The sequence below is a fragment of the Bubalus bubalis genome, chromosome 19 (genome assembly GCF_019923935.1).
Source record: "Bubalus bubalis isolate 160015118507 breed Murrah chromosome 19, NDDB_SH_1, whole genome shotgun sequence".
Taxonomy (NCBI): Eukaryota; Metazoa; Chordata; class Mammalia; order Artiodactyla; family Bovidae; genus Bubalus; species Bubalus bubalis.
The window spans coordinates 10,207,697-10,229,746 of NC_059175.1; the positions used below are offsets into that span (position 1 = coordinate 10,207,697).

Below are 22,050 nucleotides of genomic sequence, written 5' to 3' on the forward strand. Positions count from 1 at the left end.
CAATTCTAAATATGTACAACTCCTGCATGTGCATATAAACATTTTTTTTTTACAACTGTGAAAAAATTTAAATAACCTAAACGTCCATGTGACAGAATTCTAAAGATGGCCCTCTCAAGTTTCCTGTCCTGATTATTCAAGCATTCAATCTAGGAACTGCTATGAAGGGAATTTTAAGACTTATAATTAAGCCTTTGGTGAGCTGACATTAGTTTATCAGGTGAGTCCTTAAAAAAAAAGGAAGAATTTTCTCTACTGGCAGCAGATTAGGAAGCCATAGATTTGACACTGTTGCTGGTTTGCAGATGGAGAGTGACATGCAACAAGGCAAGTGAACTGCCTTCAACTAGCAAGGATAAGAGGCATGTGCATTAAAACGACACGAACTGTATTAATTAGGAAGGAGATTCTACCTTAGAGCCTCAAATAAGAGCACAAAGTCCAACTGACATCCTGATATTGGCTTATGCAAAAGAAACAAAAAAAATATCACAGTTGATCGATGAGAGGTATCTGACCTACAGGGCTGGGAGCCAATAAATTTGTGTTATTTTAAACTGCTGCATTTATGGTAACTTTTATGTAGCAAAAGAAAAATAACATGGTCTGTAAATAGAGCATGTGTAAGATATGATATCAAAGATGTGATATATGCTATAAATTATATGGTAGCTAAAACAGAAACTAGATTTACAGGTATTAACATAGAAGAAACTTAAAAGTTCTAAGTAAAAATAAAAATGCTCTATGAGAGTTACAGTCTACTTACCACTCATAAAATTTTGAGACCAAAACCAATTTTCTATTTTTAAGTACTACCCCCTTTATTATAAATTTGTAATGCTATATAGGCCAGATCATTAAAATAATTGATAATTATCTTTATTAAGGATTCCTTAATGCATTTTCAATTCTAAATTTCAGAGAAGCAGACTTATTTTATTACTACTGCACTCTCATCAGAAAATCAGAACTGTTTGTTTTAAAATACATTTAATAAAAATAACCAAGTTTTACATATTTTACATGTGCAGAATATTTACAAATATCTTGTAAAGCATTTACTTTATGTTTACTATTGTGCCTTTTTCACTGTTTCCTTCAGTAGTAGAATATTGTCCAGTTTTCTCTGTAACTAAAAAATTAGCTTCTTGGGTAATCCTCCTGGGGGGAAAAATGAGGTTATTTAATTTTATAGTAATTCTATAAAATTACATTTAATTTTAAAGTACTTCTAACCAATCATTCATTCCAACTATATTTACACTTGCTTTGATTTTCCAATAACACTTGCTAAACATTAAGCATAGAGTGTATTGCTAGGAATTTATGAAAAAAATAGGGTACATTTTAGAACATGGATAGTTCTCAGAACTCTGAGGTGTACTCAAAAGTGCTCATGTCCTAAAAAAAAGCATGATTTTAAGTACGCATGATGTTACATATTCTCAAAGGAAGCAAATATAGGTAAAATATAACATTCTACTTTATAAAATTTAAATTGATAATAAGTAAACAGCTCACAGTCTGCATTTCTTGGCTGCCCAGTCACTAGCTGTACATTAGGTATCTGGAGTTTTCGGAAATCATGTAAGAAAATGAGAGTTTTACCTTGTTCCAAGGCCTCTGTTCTCTTCCGTTTTGTTGCCATGGCTGGATTGGACTGCTCCTTTAGAGCCTCCGCTGGACAGTTTGGTCTTGGCAGCTGACATCCAGGTGTTGGCCCTGGCCGATTACTGAAATACTTAGTTTTCAACGCCTTTCCAAAGAAAAGAGACCAGAGATAGTGAGCTTTTATGTGACTATCTGAACTGTGTTGTAAGGAGCATTAAATATACTAAGCAAATACACCCTCTCTCAAACAAACTTAATTTTGAGTATTTGGATATCTACATTATTACAAATATCTAGCAGCCTAAGATTGACTGCTAATTCCATTACTGTATTACTACAAGAATGGAATTTTTCCATGACAGCCTATACAAAATATGAAAAATCCTTAATAAGATATTGTAAAATTCATCTCTCTACACATTATAGGCTCTATAGCTGAAAACAGAGAAACTTGCTTAAAAACAACTTCCAAGTTTATTTGTCACAACATTTGTGTGTGTTCAAATTCCAAATCATATGAATTCTTAAAAATAAAGCTTTCAAAAAGATGCGATGGGTTGGAAATGACAGATTAAAGTCCAACAATCCACTAGAAATTAATTGAATTCTTACTTGGAAGGACTTGTCCAAGTTTATTTCTATTTACAACTAGTCCAACGTTCTATAATATTATATTTTTACCTAGGTCCAAAATTCCAATAAAAATAGTTTATTTGAGGTGACAAAGTTGTCAAGTTCATACTTTATTTGCATCATAGTACTGTTCAACAGCCAAAATAATTTAATAAGGTATTTCCTTCTGGATAATTCTCTTAGGAACAAAAGAAGTTGTATAAACTTTTCAAGCAACTCTCCCCTACTCGCCAACATATTATTTGCAGTAATAATTTAGATAGAGAATTCTTACTTCGGAAGAGTTGAACTTATAAAATATTACTTCCAAATCACAGCAGTTCCATAAGTAAATTAAGCTAATTTTGAGCTACACAGAGATCTAAGAAGGGTATCTCATTAAACTTTTATGTTTTTAAAATGTTTATCTGGCTGTGCCAGGTCTTTGTTGCAAGATGTGGGGTCTTTAGTTGTGGCATGAAAACTCTTAGTTGTGCCATGTGGGATCTAGATCCCTCACCAGGGATTGAACTCGGGCTCCCTGCATTGGGAACACAGGGTCTCAGCCACCAGACCATCAAGGAAGTCCCTCATTCCAACTTCTAAATATCCATAGGCCAAAACCCATTAAAAAATTAATTCTAAAAAAAAAACCCCATTCTATCAAAATACAACCCAAATAAGTTATCACAACTAATATGTTTCTATAAATTTTGAGCTTTACTATTAATAAAAACAACCTTCTTGACGATCTGACCTGGTCTCAAGGTTCTTATGATAGAGATAAGATGTATACATACATAGATAAAAGGTAAAAATGAGTTAACTGTTTGAAATTAGAAGAGTGATTCCAATGGTAAAATATCTGTTATATGTGTATTAATGTGGCATCTACCGCTATGAAGTAAAGGTTGATACATTAAACAAAGGTCTGGTAGTCTATAATAAGCCTATGTGAAAAAAAATCCACTTTTTACCCCTGGTATTTTGTGCATCGATGTTTCGTCAGATATGAAGATGCGCGACAGTTCCGTCTCTTCCTTTATGAAGCCCAATCACTGTAACGTGTTGCATTTTGGCACTGCATCCCTGCCCCAACTGTAAGCGCTCGTGACCACCCATCTATCTATATGTGCTTGTTTTTAAAATAAAGAAAAAAAAGACTTTCAAGTCTAAAGATCTTTTATTTTTATGTTGGATAACATTTCTCTCTTCTATAAGAACAGATATTCTTGGTATTCCACATTTTTCTTGAGTTTGATTCTTATTTCCCTTAAGTAACTGTCAGTTTCAGTGCTTTTCTATTTAGAGTATCTTTCAATCTCTTGTAAATAATACAGTTGTATCAGGCTATACCATTTTCTACTCATTATCTCTTTCTGACTGTGACAGTGACCAGAATGCATTATCTGCACTGCATTTCATGGGCGAAAACACAAAACAAAACACTTTTGGCATTGGTTTTGGCACAAGATTTAAGTTACTTAAGAGTTTAACTGGAAAAAAAAAAAAAAAAAAGAGTTTAACTGAAATATTCCAGTGTCTTAACAAACACAAAACATTTTTTTCTTCCTTCTCTAATTTACTTTCAAGTAGATGACCTAATTAGGAAACAGAATCTTTATACTCTTCTGCACTTGTATGAGCATATAGTGCTTATAGCTCAGGGAAAAAAAATAACATTTGTTATTTCTTAAAACAAAAGCATCTTTTCAGTATTTAAAGAATGTTAGGAAATCTTAAGAAATCGAAAAATATACTAACATACCTGTGTGGCTGTAATTCGAGTACATGGATTAAATAAGAATAAGCCTTGTATAAGATCTAGCAAGTCATCTCCTGCTGCAATGAAGATATGTTGTAATGGGATTCCAGGAAAACTCTTAAATGTCACAAAATCTGGAAGACTACACATGTCCTGTAAAAATATTTTTATAATTCAAACTTAAGTAAAGGATTGAATGGCAGATAGATCTCAAATGAGTAAATAAAACTGTCATACTGATGATATGATGATCTATCCTAGCACTACTGAGTAGACAAGGTTACAGGAAGATAAACACAAGTCAACTTTAGTTCTCCATATTAGCAAAGAACACGTGGACACTGAAATGAAAAACAACGCCCTTTAGAAACTCTCAAAAACAACGATGAAAAGCTTTGGTGAAACTCTAACAAAACGTGCGCAGGACTCGTATACTGAAAGCTATACCACACTGATGAAATAAATCAAAGCTCTAAATCAACGGTGAGCCCTACCATGTTTGTGGATTGGAAGATTCAGCACTGTAAGGATGTCTGACAATTCTCCTCAAGTTGGTAAACAGGTTTAATGCAATTCTTACCAAAATTCTGGCAAGATTATTAGATAGATAGGCTATTCTAAAATTTATATGGAAAGGCTAAGGAACTAAAATAGTATAAACAACTTGGAAAAAGACTTAATATGTAATTTATTAAGACTATGGTACTGGTAGAGGGAGAGGTATCATAAACAACAACCCCCACTCCTGCCATAAAGACACTTTTAGACTCACATCTCATGTAAAAATTAACTCAAAAAGGATCACAGACTTAAACTATAAAATTTTTAAGAAAAAGAAAATCATCAGGAATATCTTTGTGTTAGGCGAAGAGTTCTTTGACTTGCTGTCAAAAGCATTATTCATAAAAAGAAAAACTGATAAGACAGACTTAATCAAAATTAAAAACTTTTATGCTGGGAAGACTCTGAAGAGGATGAAAAGACAAACTACGGAGTAACAGAAAACTTGCAAACCACATATACAATCAGAGGATGAGTACTTTATATAAGTGCTCAATACTCAGCCAAAGTACAAACAATCCAATTAAAAAACAAGGCAAGAGACATTCCATTAAAGCTATATAGATGCCAAATAAGTACATGAAAAGAAATGTAACACCGTAAGTCATCAGGGAAGAGAAACTTAAAGCCACAATGAGCTATCACTACACATCTCTCATGATGGTTAAAATAAAAAAGTGACACCACCAAATGCCAGTGAGGATGCAGAGAAAACAGATTACTTCTACATTGCTGGTGACAATATAAAATAGTACAGGCCCCTCTGGAAAGCAGTTCAGCAGTTTCTGGGCTTCCCTGAGGAGCCGTGGCTGTGTGGGCGCAGGAGGGCCTAGAGGAGCTATCCCACATTGAAGGTCAGGAAGGGCGGTGGTGAGGAGATACCCCTCATCCAAGGTAAGGAGCACTGGCTGCACTTTGCTGGAGCAGCCATGAAGAGATACCCCACGCCCAAGGTAAGAGAAACCCAAGTAAGACGGTAGGTGTGGCAAGAGGGCATCAGAGGGCAAACACACTGAAACCATACTCACAGAAAACTAGTCAATCTAATCACAATAGGACCACAGCCTTGTCTAACTCAATAAAACTAAGCCATGCCCGTGGGGCAACCCAAGACGGGCGGGTCATGGTGGAGAGATTTGACAGAATGTGGTCCACTGGAGAAGGGAATGGCAAACCACTTCAGTATTCTTGCCTTGAGAACCCCATGAACAGTATGAAAAGGCAAAATGATAGGATACTGAAAGACAAACTCCCCAGGTCAGTAGGTGCCCAATATGCTACTGGAGATCAATGGAGAAATAACTCCAGAAAGAATGAAGGGATGGAGCCAAAGCAAAAACAATACCCAGCTGTGGATGTGACTGGTGATAGAAGCAAGGGCTGATGCTGTAAAGAGCAATATTGCATAGGAACCTGGAATGTCAGGTCCATGAATCAAGGCAAATTGGAAGTGGTCAAACAAGAGATGGCAAGAGTGAATGTTGACATTCTAGGAATCAGCGAACTGAAATGGACTGGAATGGGTGAATTTAACTCAGATGACCATTATATCTACTACTGTGGGCAGGAATCCCTCAGAAGAAATGGAGTAGCCATCATGGTCAACAAAAGAGTTCGAAATGCAGTACTTGTATGCAATCTCAAAAACAACAGAATGATCTCTGTTCGTTTCCAAGGCAAACCATTCAATATCACAGTAATCTAAGTCTATGCCCCAACCAGTAATGTTGAAGAAGCTGAAGTTGAACGGTTCTATGAAGACCTACAAGACCTTTTAGAACTAACACCCAAAAAAGATGTCCTTTTCATTACAGGGGACTGGAATGCAAAAGTAGGAAGTCAAGAAACACCTGGAATAACAGGCAAATTTGGCCTTGGAATACAGAATGAAGCAGGGCAAAGACTAATAGAGTTTTGCCAAGAAAATGCACTGGTCATAACAAACACCCTCTTCCAACAACACAAGAGAAGACTCTATACATGGACATCACCAGATGGTCAACACCGAAATCAGCTTGATTATATTCTTTGCAGCCAAAGATGGAGAACCTCTACACAGTCAGCAAAAACAAGACCAGGAGCTGACTGTGGCTCAGACCATGAACTCCTTATTGCCAAATTCAGACTTAAAGTGAAGAAAGTAGGGAAAATCACTAGACCATTCAGGTATGACCTAAATCAAATCCCTAATGATTATACAGTGGAAGTGAGAAATAGATTTAAGGGCCTAGATCTGATAGAGTGCCTGATGAGCTATGAAATGAGGTTCGTGACATTGTACAGGAGACAGGAATGAAGATGATCCCCACAGAAAAGAAATGCAAAAAAGCAAAATGGCTGTCTGAGGAGGCCTTACAAATAGCTGTGAAAAGAAGAGAAGTGAAAAGCAAAGGAGAAAAGGAAAGATATAAACATCTGAATGCAGAGTTCCAAAGAATAGCAAGAAGAGATAAGAAAGCCTTCTTCAGCCATCAATGCAAAGAAATAGAAGAAAACAACAGAATGGGAAAGACCAGAGATCTCTTCAAGAAAATCAGAGATACCAAAGGAACATTTCATGCAAAGATGGGCTCGATAAAGGACAGAAATGGTATGGACCTAACAGAAGCAGAAGATATTAAGAAGAGATGGCAAGAATACACAGAAGAACTGTACAAAAAAGATCTTCACGACCCAGATAATCACGATGGTGTGATCACTGACCTAGAGCCAGACATCCTGGAATGTGAAGTCAAGTGGGCCTTAGAAAGCATCACTACGAACAAAGCTAGTGGAGGTGATGGAATTCCAGTTGTGCTATTCCAAATCCTGAACGATGATGCTGTGAAAGTGCTGCACTCAATATGTCAGCAAATTTGGAAAACTCAGCAGTGGCCACAGGACTGGAAAACGTCAGTTTTCATTCCAATCCCAAAGAAAGGCAATGCCAAAGAATGCTCAAACTACCGCACAGTTGCACTCATCTCACAAGCTAGTAAAGTAATGCTCAAAATTTTCCAAGCCAGGCTTCAGCAATATGTGAACCGTGAACTTCCAGATGTTCAAGCTGGTTTTAGAAAAGGCAGAGGAGCCAGAGATCAAATTGCCAACATCTGCTGGATCATGGAAAAAGCAAGAGAGTTCCAGAAAAACATCTATTTCTGCTTTATTGACTATGCCAAAGCCTTTGACTGTGTGGATCACAATAAACTCTGGAAAATTCTGAAGGAGATGGGAATACCAGACCACCTAATCTGCCTCTTGAGAAATCTGTATGCAGGTCAGGAAGCAACAGTTAGAACTGGACATGGAACAACAGACTGGTTCCAAATGGGAAAAGGAGTACGTCAAGGCTGTATATTGTCACCCTGTTTATTTAACTTCTATGCAGAGTACATCATGAGAAATGCTGGACTGGAAGAAACACAAGCTGGAATCAAGATTGCTGGGAGAAATATCAATAACCTCAGATATGCAGATGACACCACCCTTATAGCAGAAAGTGAAGAGGAACTAAAGAGCCTCTTGATGAAAGTGAAAGTGGAGAGTGAAAAAGTTGGCTTAAAGCTCAACATTCAGAAAACGAAGATCATGGCATCGGTCCCATCATTTCATGGGAAATAGATGGGGAAACAGTGTCAGACTTTATTTTTCTGGGCTCCAAAGTCACTATAGATGGTGACTACAGCCATGAAATTAAAAGACGCTTACTCCTTGGAAGGAAAGTTATGACCAACCTAGATAGCATATTCAAAAGCAGAGACATTACTTTGCCAACAAAGGTTCGTCTAGTCAAGGCTATGGTTTTTCCTGTGGTCATGTATGGATGTGAGAGTTGGACTGTGAAGAAGGCTGAGCGCCGAAGAATTGATGCTTCTGAACTGTGGTGTTGGAGAAGACTCTTGAGAGTCCCTTGCACTGCAAGGAGATCCAACCAGTCCATTCTGAAGGAGATCAGCCCTGGGATTTCTTTGGAAGGAATGATGCCAAATATGAAACTCCAGTACTTTGGCCACCTCATGTGAAGAGTTGACTCATTGGAAAAGACTCTGATGCTGGGAGGGACTGGGGGCAAGAGGAGAAGGGGACGACAGAGGATGAGATGGCTGGATGGCATCACTGACTCGATGGACGTGAGTCTCAGTGAACTCTGGGGGTTGGTGATGGACAGGGAGGCCTGGCGTGCTGTGATTCATGGGGTCGCAAAGAGTTGGACACGACTGAGCGACTGATCTGGGGGCTCAAATGGTAAAGAATCTGCCTTCAATACAGGAGACCTGTGTTTGATCCCTGGGTTGGGAAGATCCCCTAGAGAGGGAAATGGCAGCCCACTCCAGTATTCTTGCCTGGAGAATTCCATGGACAGAGGAGCCTGGCAGGCTACAGTCCACAGGATTGCAAAGAGACAAGACTAAGCGAATTTCACTTTCTTTTTGGCAGTTTCTGGCTAAATATGCAACTATCATGACTTAACAACTGCACTCCTGGTCATCTGTCCCAGAGAAATAAAGATGTATGCTTACCTAAAAGCCTGTACATGATTTTTTTTTTCCCTTTGCCCACGTAGCTTGTGGGATCTAAGTTCCCTAAGGATGGAAACTGGGCCGTTGGCAAGAGGAATAGAGTTCTAACCACCAGACCGCCTTTGAACATGAAAGTGAAAGTTGCTCAGTTGTGTCTGACTCTTTGCAACTCCAAGGACTACACAGTCCATGGAATTCTCCAGGCCAGAATACTGGAGTCGGTAGCCATTCCCTTTTCCAAGGGATCTTCCCAACCCAAGCATCCCGCATTGCAGGCAGATTCTTTACCAGCTAAACCACATGGGACGGGAAGCCCGAGAATACCGGAGCGGATAGCGGATAGTGGATATCTCTTCTCTAGCGGATCTTCCATACCCAGGAATTGAACAGGGGTCTCCAGCATTGCAGGCAGATTCTTTACCAACTGAGCTATGAGGGAGCCATGATGCACTGTTATTACAAATACCAGTGTTATTTGTAATAGCCCCAAGCTGGAAACAATGCAGATGTCCTTCAATGAGTCAACAGTCAGATACACTGTGGCACATTCATACCACTCAGCAATACAGGGAAAGGAATGAATTACTGACAACTTGGATGAATCTCCAGAGAATTATATTGAAAAAGCTTACAAATCATATTCCAAAAGCTTACATTTTATATGATTCCAATTATAACATTCTTGAAATAACAAAGTTATAAAAACGGAAATCAAATTAGTGATTGCCAGGGGTTAAGGAATGGGTGAGAGTGGAAGGAAAGTGGGTGTGATGGTAAAAGGGCTCTTTGTGGTGATGTCCTTTATCAATGTGATGTACTTTGTGGTGATACTAACTGTATCAATGTCAGCATGCTGGGTGTGATATTATCCTAATTTTGCAAGATGTTACCCTTGTGAGAAGCTAAGTAAAGGAAGTAAGGGATATATCTGTATTATTTCCTTCTGCATGTAAATCAAAATAAGAATTTTTAAAAATCCAAGGAAACCATCATAAGCAACTACTATTTAGAAAATCATGTCAAATGAAAAGTACTGGATAAATGCTATGAATATGGCTCTGGAGTCAGACAGACTCAAATTGGAGTCCTAGGAAATGGCAACCCACTTCAGTGTTCTTGCCTGGAGAATCCCAGGGACAGGGGAGCCTGGTGGGCTGCCATCTATGGAGCTGCACAGAGTCCGACACGACTGAAGCGACTTAGCAGCAGCAGCAGCTGACACTAGGTAGCTTCGGGTAAGCTACTTAACCTCACGCCACAGCTGTCTCATCTATAAAGTGTGAATAACAGCACCTACCTTAACAGGATTGTTGGGAGAATTAAATACAATTTATGAAACCCTATCATTGATGGCAGAGAGTAAGTTCAATAAATGAATGCTGTTAGAACATGTTTTACAATTAGAACATATAGCTAACCTTCAGTTAGAAAGTTGAGGAAGTAATAAAAGAAACTCCTTAATTTGTTTCAGATAATTTCATTACAGTTTTAACCAGAAGGTAAAGAGGCTGATTAAAATCTCTTGTTTAGGATTTATTTTTTCCCCAGGACATGAGGCTATAACAGAAAGGAAAATCAAAAGGTCTACAATTATAATGAACAAGTGAGAATTTCACTGAACTGTAATATATAAAATTAGCAACTTAAACTGTAATAAATTTTATCACAGATTTAGTTATTTTTTTGAGATAATTTAATAGGTTAAAAATAAATAATGAGTTCCCTGGTGGCCTGGGATTCCAGGCTTTCCTGGAGGACCAACTTCAACCTCTGGTTGGGGAATAATGAACAACAAAACCAAAAATAAACCTTCACTGTGTTAGTGAAAATGCAATAAATAAATCCATCAAGATGTTGATAAACATGAAACAGCCACAAAATGAAATATATAACTTAAAAAGGAAAATGTGAACAATATTAAGAGCAAGTTGGCTGCAAACATTTACATGGTGTGATCACATTTTTAAAGAATGAAAGAAAAAGCAAGTCATATGTATTTATGTGGGCGTGTGTCCTCACAGCAAGGCTTTACAGCAAAATAATGATTAACGCTGGGGTAGAAACTACTGGGATGGGTGAGGGCTATATGTATATAGGAGTCTGGATGGTATATCACAATTTTAACTTTTACTTTGTATAAATTTTGCAAAGAGTAATTATTACTAGTAAATTAAGACAACTAATACATTTCTTTAAGTAATATTCATGTTATAGCACTATACATTATGCTAAATTTCAAAGATCATGTATGAAAGCTTACAGGCCACTGCTCTTCAGTTGGTGTGCCCAAAGTTTCAAATATTCTTGTTAGTTGATCAAGGTCTGAATCTCCTGGCAAAAAAGGAACCTAAAAGAAAGTAAGAAGCAGATATTTCAAGATGATCTGTGATGGCTGTTACACAAATGATACGATAAATTTAATAAGAAACATTAAACAATAACAAAAATAAAAACTTAGTCTAAGGGTGGGACTTCCCCAGTGATCCCAGAAATACAGACGTTTATCCTAACCCTTTTAGTTACTTTAGAGATAGTACCATATTACAATCCAATAATTTTATGACGGTCGAATTTCAGAACACAGAATGAGCAATAATAAACCTTTAGTGTCCTAAATGGTGTTAATAAACAGGCTGTACTTGGTGGAGGTTTTTTTAATTAGCCTTATTTGTTGGTTTCTTATTTCAAGGATGGTAATTACCTCTGGGAAATTACCTCTGAGAAGATAATGTTTACACAAATTATAAGAACAAATACCTATAACAATACTGAAGAGTGTACATCAACTCAAGACTTACCCTTAGAAGCAACTCTGCTAATATACAGCCCACAGCCCACATGTCCACACCTACACCATACATTCTAGCTCCGAACAGTAGCTCAGGGGCCCGATACCACCTGGAGAACAAAAATAAACATTGTCATTTTAGAGTGGAATTAGTAAAGTACTTCTTAGAGAAAACTCCTCAGAAAAACATTATGCACTGATGAAATGCACTTTCATGAATATATTAACTCAGAAAAATTGGCTATAAAATCAAAAGTTCCTTACTGCTGCAGGAAATTCACCCTCAGTCCATTCATCCTCTCACTTTTAGACGATGAACATGTGCTTTCTCCGAAAACCCTAAACACCATCCTACTTCTTAGCTGATTTCCTAATTCCTACTTCACTAAAATAATGCAAGTAATGAAAAAAAATTTCTACAGACTCACCAACAGTCATCTGCACACTCACAACCCACATTCCCATCCATAACTACATAACTAGCCTTTAGTGTTTTTAAAGTCAGTTCCTCAACTTGGGCACTGGATACAACACCCTTGCCTGTTTCCAAGGATATTGCTCCTGCAATTCTCTTTTTCCTACAACAGTCAGCTTTTTGTTCTTTACTAGATTTATTACTATCAATGTTAAACATACCATTGTTTTCATAGCCTTAAAAAAATAAACTAAAAAACAAAGAAACAAACAATAAAAACTTCTCTGGACCCTGCTTCCCCTAATACCCCTCATTCTCTGGCTATATGTTCTTACTGTCTCCATTTACTCTTCTCTTAAGTCCATCAGTCAGGTTTTCATCCCACACCACTCCACCAAAATTGCTCTTGTCTAGGTTATCAAGATATCCCTATCACTAATCTAAATTGTTAATTCTCAGTCCTCATTTTAATTTGACCTATTAGTAGTGTCTGATTTCAAAGTAGAGAAAGTCAGAAACTGGTAGATGAAAAGCAGTGAAAATGCAACGCTCATATATGTGGGTCCTTGTTTTCCTGAGTTCCCAGAGTTCCTGAAAGATGGGCTTAATTTTTCCAGAAATTACCTGAACAACTACTTATATCCCTTACTTTATACTCAAGGATCAGGTGATTGACACTCAATGAGATCTATTTGGAAGAAGGTGACAAAGTAATTTAAAAGGACAGAAAATCTGAAGATCGTCTCAGATTCTTAAGAGTCAGGGAAATTAACAAATGCCATCTGGACAAGAATTATAAAATCTACTGTCCCTATCTATATAATGTGATTTTTAGTTTTTATTTTCTGTTTATACTTTTTATGTATAAACAGAAAATATTAGCAATGAAAAATCCAAATAAAAGCACTGCTTTGTTTAGGGAATTTTCATTAACACTCAATGATATAAAATATGGAATCAGGACTGACCAATAAAATAAACACAGACCCCCCAAATCAGGTGGTTATGTAAAAGAACAGCCACTCTAGTTCCAACCTACCTAACTAAACTGTGTAAGAAGTATAAATTAGTCCCCCCAAATGACTAGGTAAATCTCTGGGGACTGAATTAATTCAACTCCGTTAGAAAGAAGGGCTGAATATTTTTTCACTGTTTAATAAGATACCAACAATAACTCCTGAACTCAGCCAAAATTCAAAGAAGCCACATGAGGCTCATTTGTGATTAATATCCTACACAATACAAGCTTTAGTTAGTTAAGGAATCCTTACCTGGTTACAACCTGATGTGTATAAGCTCTACTGGGGCTCCCAAATGATTTGGCCAGGCCAAAATCAGCCAGTTTTAGAACTCCATTTTCATCTAGCAACAAGTTGTTTGGTTTTAGGTCCTATATAATGGAGATTTTAAACCAACAAATAAGCGGGGTGAAGGAGAGCATCATAGTAATACATTTAGTTATATTTAAATCTAGCAGAAACAGGTAACACTCCAAATTTAACCACCACCAAAATTTTTTTCATTGATGTAAAATCCTAAAAATAAAAATAAGATTAGCTATATTTCTTAGTGAGGCCTTGGGTCAAGGTACTTCCTTTCAATGAACTTCAATTTACATACTTCACAGGTTTGCTGTGAGGATTAAATTTAATATTTCCTATGAAAAGCCTAGTGTAATGATTGGTTCCTAGTAAGCATTCAAAAAACAGCTGCTGCTATTAATTCAATAACAATATATACAGGGAACTCCCTGGTGGTCCAGCAGTTAGGACTCTGCGTGTCACTGTTGAGGGCCCCGGTTTGATCCCTGCTTGGGGAACTAAGATCCCATAAGCTGTGAGGCCCAAAACAATAAACACCACAATATATGAACTTTAGTAAATAAAAACATTATGTGTTTATAAAGGATGAAGAATATAGTCTTCACAATCAATGCTAAAAAGATATTAGCCTTAACCTAAAAGGAATTCCAAGCTTAAGTATGATGATTACTATTATATATATTTTAGCTACTTTATCTACTAATAAATAGGATGCCTACGAACATCTACCTATCTAAATCATCAGCCTTGTTCTAGTAGCTGAATGTTCCTAACAATGACTCAGCCATTTCAGAAATTTTACTTCATTACTTCCCAGAGTTTCAGAGCTACCAGAAATATTTTTCCAGAAGTATTTTTGCATTGTATAATTTAATCCAGACTCCCACTGTTGTTGTTTTCTATTATAACAGTATAGCACAAAGAACATTGAACTTCAAGCCAAAATATCTAGGTTCTAATACTCTTGTCAGTCACTATAGCTGCTGACCTCAAAAAAAAAAAATGTAACTTTTGGGTCAGCAACTTAACTCTTCAAGTATGAAAAAAATGAAGGAATAGGCCTCTTGCATTTCTAAATTCCACCTAGTAACACAGAGTTCTCACAGCGCCACCTGGTTTAACTGAAGGAGCGCAGAGAGGAAGAAGGATGGATACAGTCCAGTTCTACTTTTATAACTTACATACTCAGGCCTTTTGTGTAATAAACTGGCTACAGAAAGTCTGACTACAACATAAAGACGCAATCATACTTGTTTAAAAACCTTACCCTATGCAGAATCCAATGTTGATGTAAATATTCTAATCCTTGAAGAGTCATCAACATATAGGCTTTGATGTGTGAAGGTGTTAGCACAAGACTGTTATCCTTTATTATAACCTGTAAATTAGGCAGACAGTATACAGGTATGCTTTTATCATTCCAAATAAACTCTACTATATCGAATCATTTATAGACAAAAGATGGATTTATTCATAAAGGAGATTCTTTATGAAAGAAAGGAGATTCTTGCCTAACTCTCCTTAGGAAGCACTGTCAGAACTCCCAGTTATGTGGTTAGGCAAAGTCTCTTGAGAAGGAAAGCAGTACTGTCTCCTACTGCTTTGTTTTTAGGCATCCATGTAGCAATCATCTGCCGTTTTCCCTTGCCCCAGGATATACAGCCCCTCCTGATAACAGCATTCAACATTCCTTTCGGAAACCACGGGTTCCCAGCTTAGTCCACGTGGTTATACGTTGTGCACCACCTGTGGCCTCCAAAGGTAGCAGACACATGATCCAGGCATGCTCCGTCACCACTCTACAGCCTGCTTTCCAGACTAGCTCAGGGATGGAAATGTGAGCCAAGCCAAGCCAAGAATCAAAGGCAACAAAATACTTTCTCTCCTCAGGCATTATTAAGCTCTAAGGATAGAAGCCTACAAGCACCTGAGCCACTATATTGAGAAATTTTACCCCTGAACGAGGCAACAGAGAACAAGGGAAAAATTGTGTTCTGCTAGCATTATTTGTGAACTATGATTCAAGTCAGTTTATTCCCAGACTTTTAGTTATATGAGCTAAAAATGCAATTTTTTTTCAAATAGGTGAAAGACACTTTTAATCTCAGTTTTTAACACATCAGTTGTGTAACCACTACCACAACCAAAAACAGTTTTACAATTCCCCCTAAACTCCCCCATGCCTCTCTCTACTCAATCCTCCCCTCGATTCCTAACCCCAGCAACCAAAGATCTGATTTGTTCCTTTAGTTTTTCCTTTTCCAAAAAAAACCATACATGAATCATACAGCATCAGCAGCTTTGAGCCTGGCTTCTTTCCTTTAGTATAACGTATCTGAGAGTCACCTATACTATTGCATATGTTAATAGTTTGTTTCTTTTTATTCTCAAGTAGTATTCCACTTTATAAGTGTACCAGTTTGTTTATACATTCACTTGATGAAAGACATTTGGGTTGTTTTCAGTTTGGGTAATTATGAAGAAAGCTAAACATCTGTGTGGACATGTTTTTGTTTCTCTTGGATAAATAAATACATAGACGGATTTCTAGATCATATCCTAAGGGTGTATTTAGTGTAAGAAACTGCCAAACTGTTTTTTCCAAAGTGGCTGTATCTTTGCATTCTCATCAGCAGTGTATAAGAATTCCACTTGTTCCACATCTCCAGACTGTCCATTATTGAGATTCAATTAGTATTAATGAAAAGCCTAAAATCTTATTCTTCTCAAATAGAAACTTGGTTTTCAAAAGGACAGTCTGTGATAATATCACAAGGAAGTTCCAAACCCTCCAAAGCCAAACACTTATTTTTCTAAAAAGTAATGTTAATAAGGTATCGGGAACTTGGCAGACAACAAATGCTATTGAAATCCAAATCTTGTATGTAACACTGGGAATATGGGTAAATGATTCAGAAGATCTTTGACTTAAGACCACATCTAGATTTCAACAAAATTTAAGCATTCTTTTGACTACCTTCTTCAAAGGTAGAAAATAAACATTTAGATTCTCTTTTGATAAACAGGAAAATAAATTTCTCCAGAAATCTTAGTCTTACCTCTAGATCAGTTTCCATAAAATCAAAGACAAGACTAATGTTAGATTTATGTCCAAAAGCATCAAGGAGCTACAAAGCAAAATTAAAAAAAAAAAATCCAACATGTGATACTCTTAATAAATACTTGACAGTATTATACCTAAGTTTTTAATCTTTAAAAACTTAAGCATTTGGACTGTAAAGTTTAAATAATTTTATTAAATTTAATATTTATCCATTTTTGGCTAGGAATTAGTACTTTGAAGCACAAGATATTAAGCCTTACTATTAAAAAAAAAAAATCACCAATACTTAACCTCTCCCTCCAAACTTTAGGAATTATAATTAAGTAATGAATTAATGAGAACCTCACTGAAGTCCCTATAATCTAGAAAAACTCCCAACCTTGGTACTTAAGAAAACCCAACAACAGCAGCAGTAGCTATTATTCACTGAATGAGTGTGTTCCCTATGCCAGACATTATCCCAGGTAAGTAGGTGTTAGTTGCTCAGTCATATCGGGCTCTTTGCGACCCCATGGCCTGTAGCCCACCAGGCTCCTCTGTCCATGGGACTCTCCAGGCAAGAATACCGGAGTGAGTAACCATTACTAGATGTGTATTCAGTGAGCCAGTCTCATAACAATCCTATGAGGTAGAGACTATGAGGCAGAGTTCAAGGGAACCTGCTCAAGGTCTTACACATGCTAGAGCTCTCTAGACTTCAAAATTTCTGATAAAGTCAGCCTGTATGCCCATATTTAATTTATTTCATCAGCTGTATAGTTTTTAAAACACTGCCTATAAGAAAAATTAGGATAAAAAATACATTTCAGCCTTTTTGTAAGGCTCACCTAGGACAACTCATCTTCCTGAGCCTTCAATCAACATCCACCACATTCGGAAAGGCAGGGTCCCAAACCCCAGAAACTTAGATCATACTCACACCAATTATATTTGGATGACTTAGCTCCTGTAATAATTTTATCTCTCTTAAGGCTGTTCTATTTATACCTAGAAAAAAGGCAAAGAAAAAAGTGAAAAAGAATTCTGAAATCTCAAACCTTCTTATAAACATATTTTTTGGGAAAGATCAGTCTCTGATGAAATAGCAATGAATATTCCTCAGAAAAAAAAAAACAATTTTTATAACATACCTGTTTCCAATTTATATTGCTTTGTTTTTAAAACAGTTTAGGACAGACTATGATAAATGATGAAAAAAGTATTCACTTCATCTATAGAATATGAGATCTGAAGACTCCTGGAATAATATGTACACAAGTATGTAGCCTATAGGTGAGAAGTTAATAGCTTTTCTTCTCTTGCCTTATGAATATTAGAGGCAGATTCTTTAAGCTAACAGAAAACTAGTGATTAAATGCCATCTTTCCCAATGCAAAGGACAAAACCCAACATTTTAAAATAAGATCTGATGGGATTTCCCTGGTGGTCCGTGTACCCAATGCAGGGGGCCCAGGTTTGACCCCTGGTCAGGAAACAAGATCCCACACATCGCGAGTTAAGAGTTTGCTTCCCACAACTAAGAGATCCTGCATGCCGCAATGAAGATCAAAGATCCAGCATGCTGCAACTAAGACCCAGTGTAGCCAAATAAATAAATACTGGGGAAAAAAAAAAAAAAAGATCTGGTATTAGTATTAGAGAGACGATGGATCCTTTACACAGAAACTATTTCTTGATGACTAAATAGGACTTAGCACTCAAACGGAGCTTTAGCAGAAGGGATACAAAAATCTCCCCTATCCCTATACATTTATTCTATAGCGAGCTTTGTACACTTCCATGAATCCTGAATTTTCAAAGTAACCAGAAGCTCAGAAAAACAGTGGCTTGAAAACAACTAAAGCAGTAATTAAGACATTAAGACAAGTCACTAATAACCTTGCTGTTTTCCATCTGCTTAGGTGATCTGAATATCCTCTAAACACCCGAATGGTGAAAAGTACAAATGTCTTATCTCTATCCTGAGTCTATCGTTAGTCTTCTGGGACCTGCAATAACTCTACCCAGAACCGTTAACTTAATTAATACTTTGTTCTTTTCCTCAGTGAGAAGAACCACCTTTTCTGTTCTGTCAGATTACATGAAATAAGTTACTTACCATCTTTAGCTTCTGATCTATGCCCAAGTTTGATCTGGTAGAGGAAAACACAATAAAAATGTGCTAAACTATTTAGACAAATGCATAATACATAAACACTTCAAATGCTTAAAGCAAAAATACATAACTACTTATATGTAGCTAGTATTAGCAGGCAAGGAGGGAGCAGGAATCATGAATCAGAAAGGCGAAATTAACAATATAATAAAGGATCAAGTACCTATCATTCCTTTCCCCTTAAGTTTTGAATTACACAACTTTGTAAGATTAAATGTGGAATAAATTAAATGCATACAGGCTAATAAAAGAAGCACTTCAAGTTAGACTACTTAGGAGGAAATATGTAACATATAAAATAACATGCTTAATATGCCCAATAATATACTCCCAGGGACCACATTTTCCAAGAAGAAAAATTATAGATTGTGATAGACACAGAACTTAGGGAGATAGTCTAGGTGGGTGGTGGTGGTTTGGTCGCTAAGTCAGTATCTGACTCTTGCCACCCCATGAACTGTAGCCCGCCAAACTCCTGTGTCCATGGAATCTTCCAGGCAAGAATACTGGAGTGGGTTGCCATTTCCTTCTCCAGGGGATCTTCCCAACCTAGGGATTGAACCCAGGTCTCCTGCACTGCAGGCAGATTCTTTACTGACTGAGCCACCAGGAAAGCCCAATAAACAAAACAAGCACTTCAAGTTAAGACTACTTGGGAGGAAATATGTAACATATAAATAACATGCTTAATATGCCCTATAATATGCTCCCAGGGACCACATTTTCCAAGAAGGAAAATTACAGATTGTGATGGATACAGAAAATGGTTAAACTTTTGCTACTATATACAAGCACAGTGAACTGCATTAATAGATTCAGTCTCACACAAACCCAACTACTAGGTTAAAGCACAAGAGCTTACTACTTTATGCAATGACAATGTAGCCAAGAATAAAAAAAAAAAAAACCCCACTCCAGAAAATCAGCTATTTTACCTTTTAAAATACCCCCCACCTATATACTACAAACAACTTTTAACTTAAAGGTAGGCTATTTATTTTATCTTGGGCTTCCCTGGTGGCTCAGCCAGTAAAGAATCTGCTTGTTACACAGGAGACCCAGGTTCAATTCCTGGGTCAGGAAGACCCCCTGGAGAAGGGAATGGCAATCCACTCCAATACTCTTGCCTGGAGAATCCCATGGACAGAGGAGCCTGGTGGGCTACAGTCCATGGGGTCGAAAAGAGTCAGACACAATTGAGCGACTAACACTTCCACAGGCTGTTTATTACAGCACCAAAAAATATAAGGCACGCAGGAATTAAAGCCAGTAAGAGACGTATGAAGCTTTCCAAGAACATTATAAAACACTCTTGAACATGTTTTAATGTTCAAGAAATGTGATCAAAATAAACACAGACAGAATGTTCATGAATAGAAAGATTCAATATCATAAATACATCAATTCTCTTTAATGAAACTAGATGTAAAGTACAACAGCATTTTTCATGGACACTGACAAACGGATTCTAAACTTTATACAGAAAAGTAAGGAGCTAAGAACAGATAACTTAAAACATTACTTTTTACTGTGTTTAGGAAATGTAACAGACTAGTTTCATGAAGCCATCTACATCATCACCTCAGATTCAATAATTACCAATATTTTGCCATATTTACTTCATCCATCCTCTTTTTTGCTGGTTACAATATACATTTTTTTTTATGTTGTGGTTGGACTTCGTATTATTTCATCCCTATATACTTCAACAGGGATCTCTAAAACGTGGACATTTTCTTATATACCCAAATGCCATTCTCCTAATAAAATTAATAATAATGCCATACAGCATGTAATAACTAGTTCATATTCAAATTCTGATTTGGTTCAAATTTCTCAACTGACTCATAAAGTAAGCCGAGATAATTTCGAAGAAGAGTAGTTGGACTTCCCTGGAAGTCCAGTGGTTGAGAATCCGCCTGTCAGTGCAGGGGACAGGGGTTCAATCCCTGGTCTGGAAAGATTTCACAACTAAGCCATGGGGCAACTAAGCCCCTGCAGCACAACAGCTGAGCCCACACACTGAACCTACCGAAGCCCAACACCCTAGAGACCAGGCTCTGCAACGAGAAGCTACTGCAATGAGAAGCCCCCATACCACAACTACAGAAAGCTCTCAAGAATTTACAAGGCAACAGTAAGTACAGACCCTAGAGCAGTGCAGCAGGAATGGAGGGAAAAAGAAAATCAACCAATAAAAGAAGAGTATGCCCAGAAACAAATCCAAGTATAAACTGGAACTTGGCATTACAACTCACCAGGAAAAGGATGTACTAAAAAAATGTTGAGAGCTGGGGGAAAAATACTAGATTTTCGTACTACACAACAAAGAAAATTTAACTCCAAATGGAATGTAGACCTAAATGTGAAAAGCGATACTTTAAAATTTTCAGATGAAAATACAGGAGAATTCTTTATAATCTAGAGGCAGGGAAGCACACAAAAAAACGGAACCAAAAAAGGGGAAAAATAGACAAATTTAACCAGACTAAAATTTTAAATACCTGTACCTCAAAAGATACCATAAATAAACTAAAAGCCCAAAGTCTGAGAGTCGATGATTGAAGAAATTTTCACATACTAAAGTACAAAGAAGTCATTCTGGCTTATTTAACAAACTTTATGCTAACCAGATATGGAATGAAGCAGGGCAAAGACTAATAGAGTTTTGCCAAGAAAATGCACTGGTCATAACAAACACCCTCTTCCAACAACACAAGAGAAGACTCTATACATGGACATCACCAGATGGTCAACACCGAAATCAGATTGATTATATTCTTTGCAGCCAAAGATGGAGAAGCTCTACACAGTCAGCAAGAACAAGACCAGGAGCTGACTGTGGCTCAGACCATGAACTCCTTATTGCCAAATTCAGACTGAAATTGAAGAAAGTAGGGAAAACCACTAGACCATTCAGGTATGACCTAAATCAAATCCCTTATGATTACACAGTGGAAGTGAGAAATAGATTTAAGGGCCTAGATCTGATAGAGTGCCTGATGAGCTATGGAATGAGGTTCGTGACACTGTACAGGAGACAGGGATCAAGACCATCCCCATGGAAAAGAAATGCAAAAAAGCAAAATGGCTGTCTGGGGAGGCCTTACAAATAGCTGTGAAAAGAAGAGAAGTGAAAAGCAAAGGAGAAAAGGAAAGATATAAACATCTGAATGCCGAGTTCCAAAGAATAGCAAGAAGAGATAAGAAAGCCTTCTTCAGCGATCAGTGCAAAGAAATAGAGGAAAACAA

At 37.1% G+C, this 22,050-nt stretch overlaps 1 protein-coding gene across 6 annotated transcripts in view; it reads right to left on the reverse strand.

Moving 5' to 3' along the window:
• Nucleotides 1-860: 860 nt before the first annotated feature.
• CDK7 (cyclin dependent kinase 7) overlaps nucleotides 861-22,050 on the reverse strand; it is a 28,184-nt gene continuing 6,994 nt past the window's right edge. Inside the window, exons 3-12 of one of the 6 annotated variants that reach the window (XM_006058937.4) lie at nucleotides 18,742-18,775; nucleotides 17,563-17,630; nucleotides 16,639-16,707; nucleotides 14,847-14,957; nucleotides 13,529-13,647; nucleotides 11,853-11,952; nucleotides 11,315-11,401; nucleotides 3,995-4,144; nucleotides 1,612-1,759; nucleotides 861-1,164 (exon numbers count right to left, since the gene is read on the reverse strand). In XM_006058937.4, coding sequence (XP_006058999.1) covers nucleotides 1,136-1,164; nucleotides 1,612-1,759; nucleotides 3,995-4,144; nucleotides 11,315-11,401; nucleotides 11,853-11,952; nucleotides 13,529-13,647; nucleotides 14,847-14,957; nucleotides 16,639-16,707; nucleotides 17,563-17,630; nucleotides 18,742-18,775 — 915 coding nt within the window. In that variant the 3' untranslated portion in view covers nucleotides 861-1,135. Of the gene's footprint in view, nucleotides 1,165-1,611; nucleotides 1,760-3,994; nucleotides 4,145-11,314; nucleotides 11,402-11,852; nucleotides 11,953-13,528; nucleotides 13,648-14,846; nucleotides 14,958-16,638; nucleotides 16,708-17,562; nucleotides 17,631-18,741; nucleotides 18,776-22,050 lie in introns of those variants that run through there. The other 5 variants (XM_025270884.3, XM_025270883.3, XM_006058938.4 and 2 more) reach the window with 5 other exon arrangements.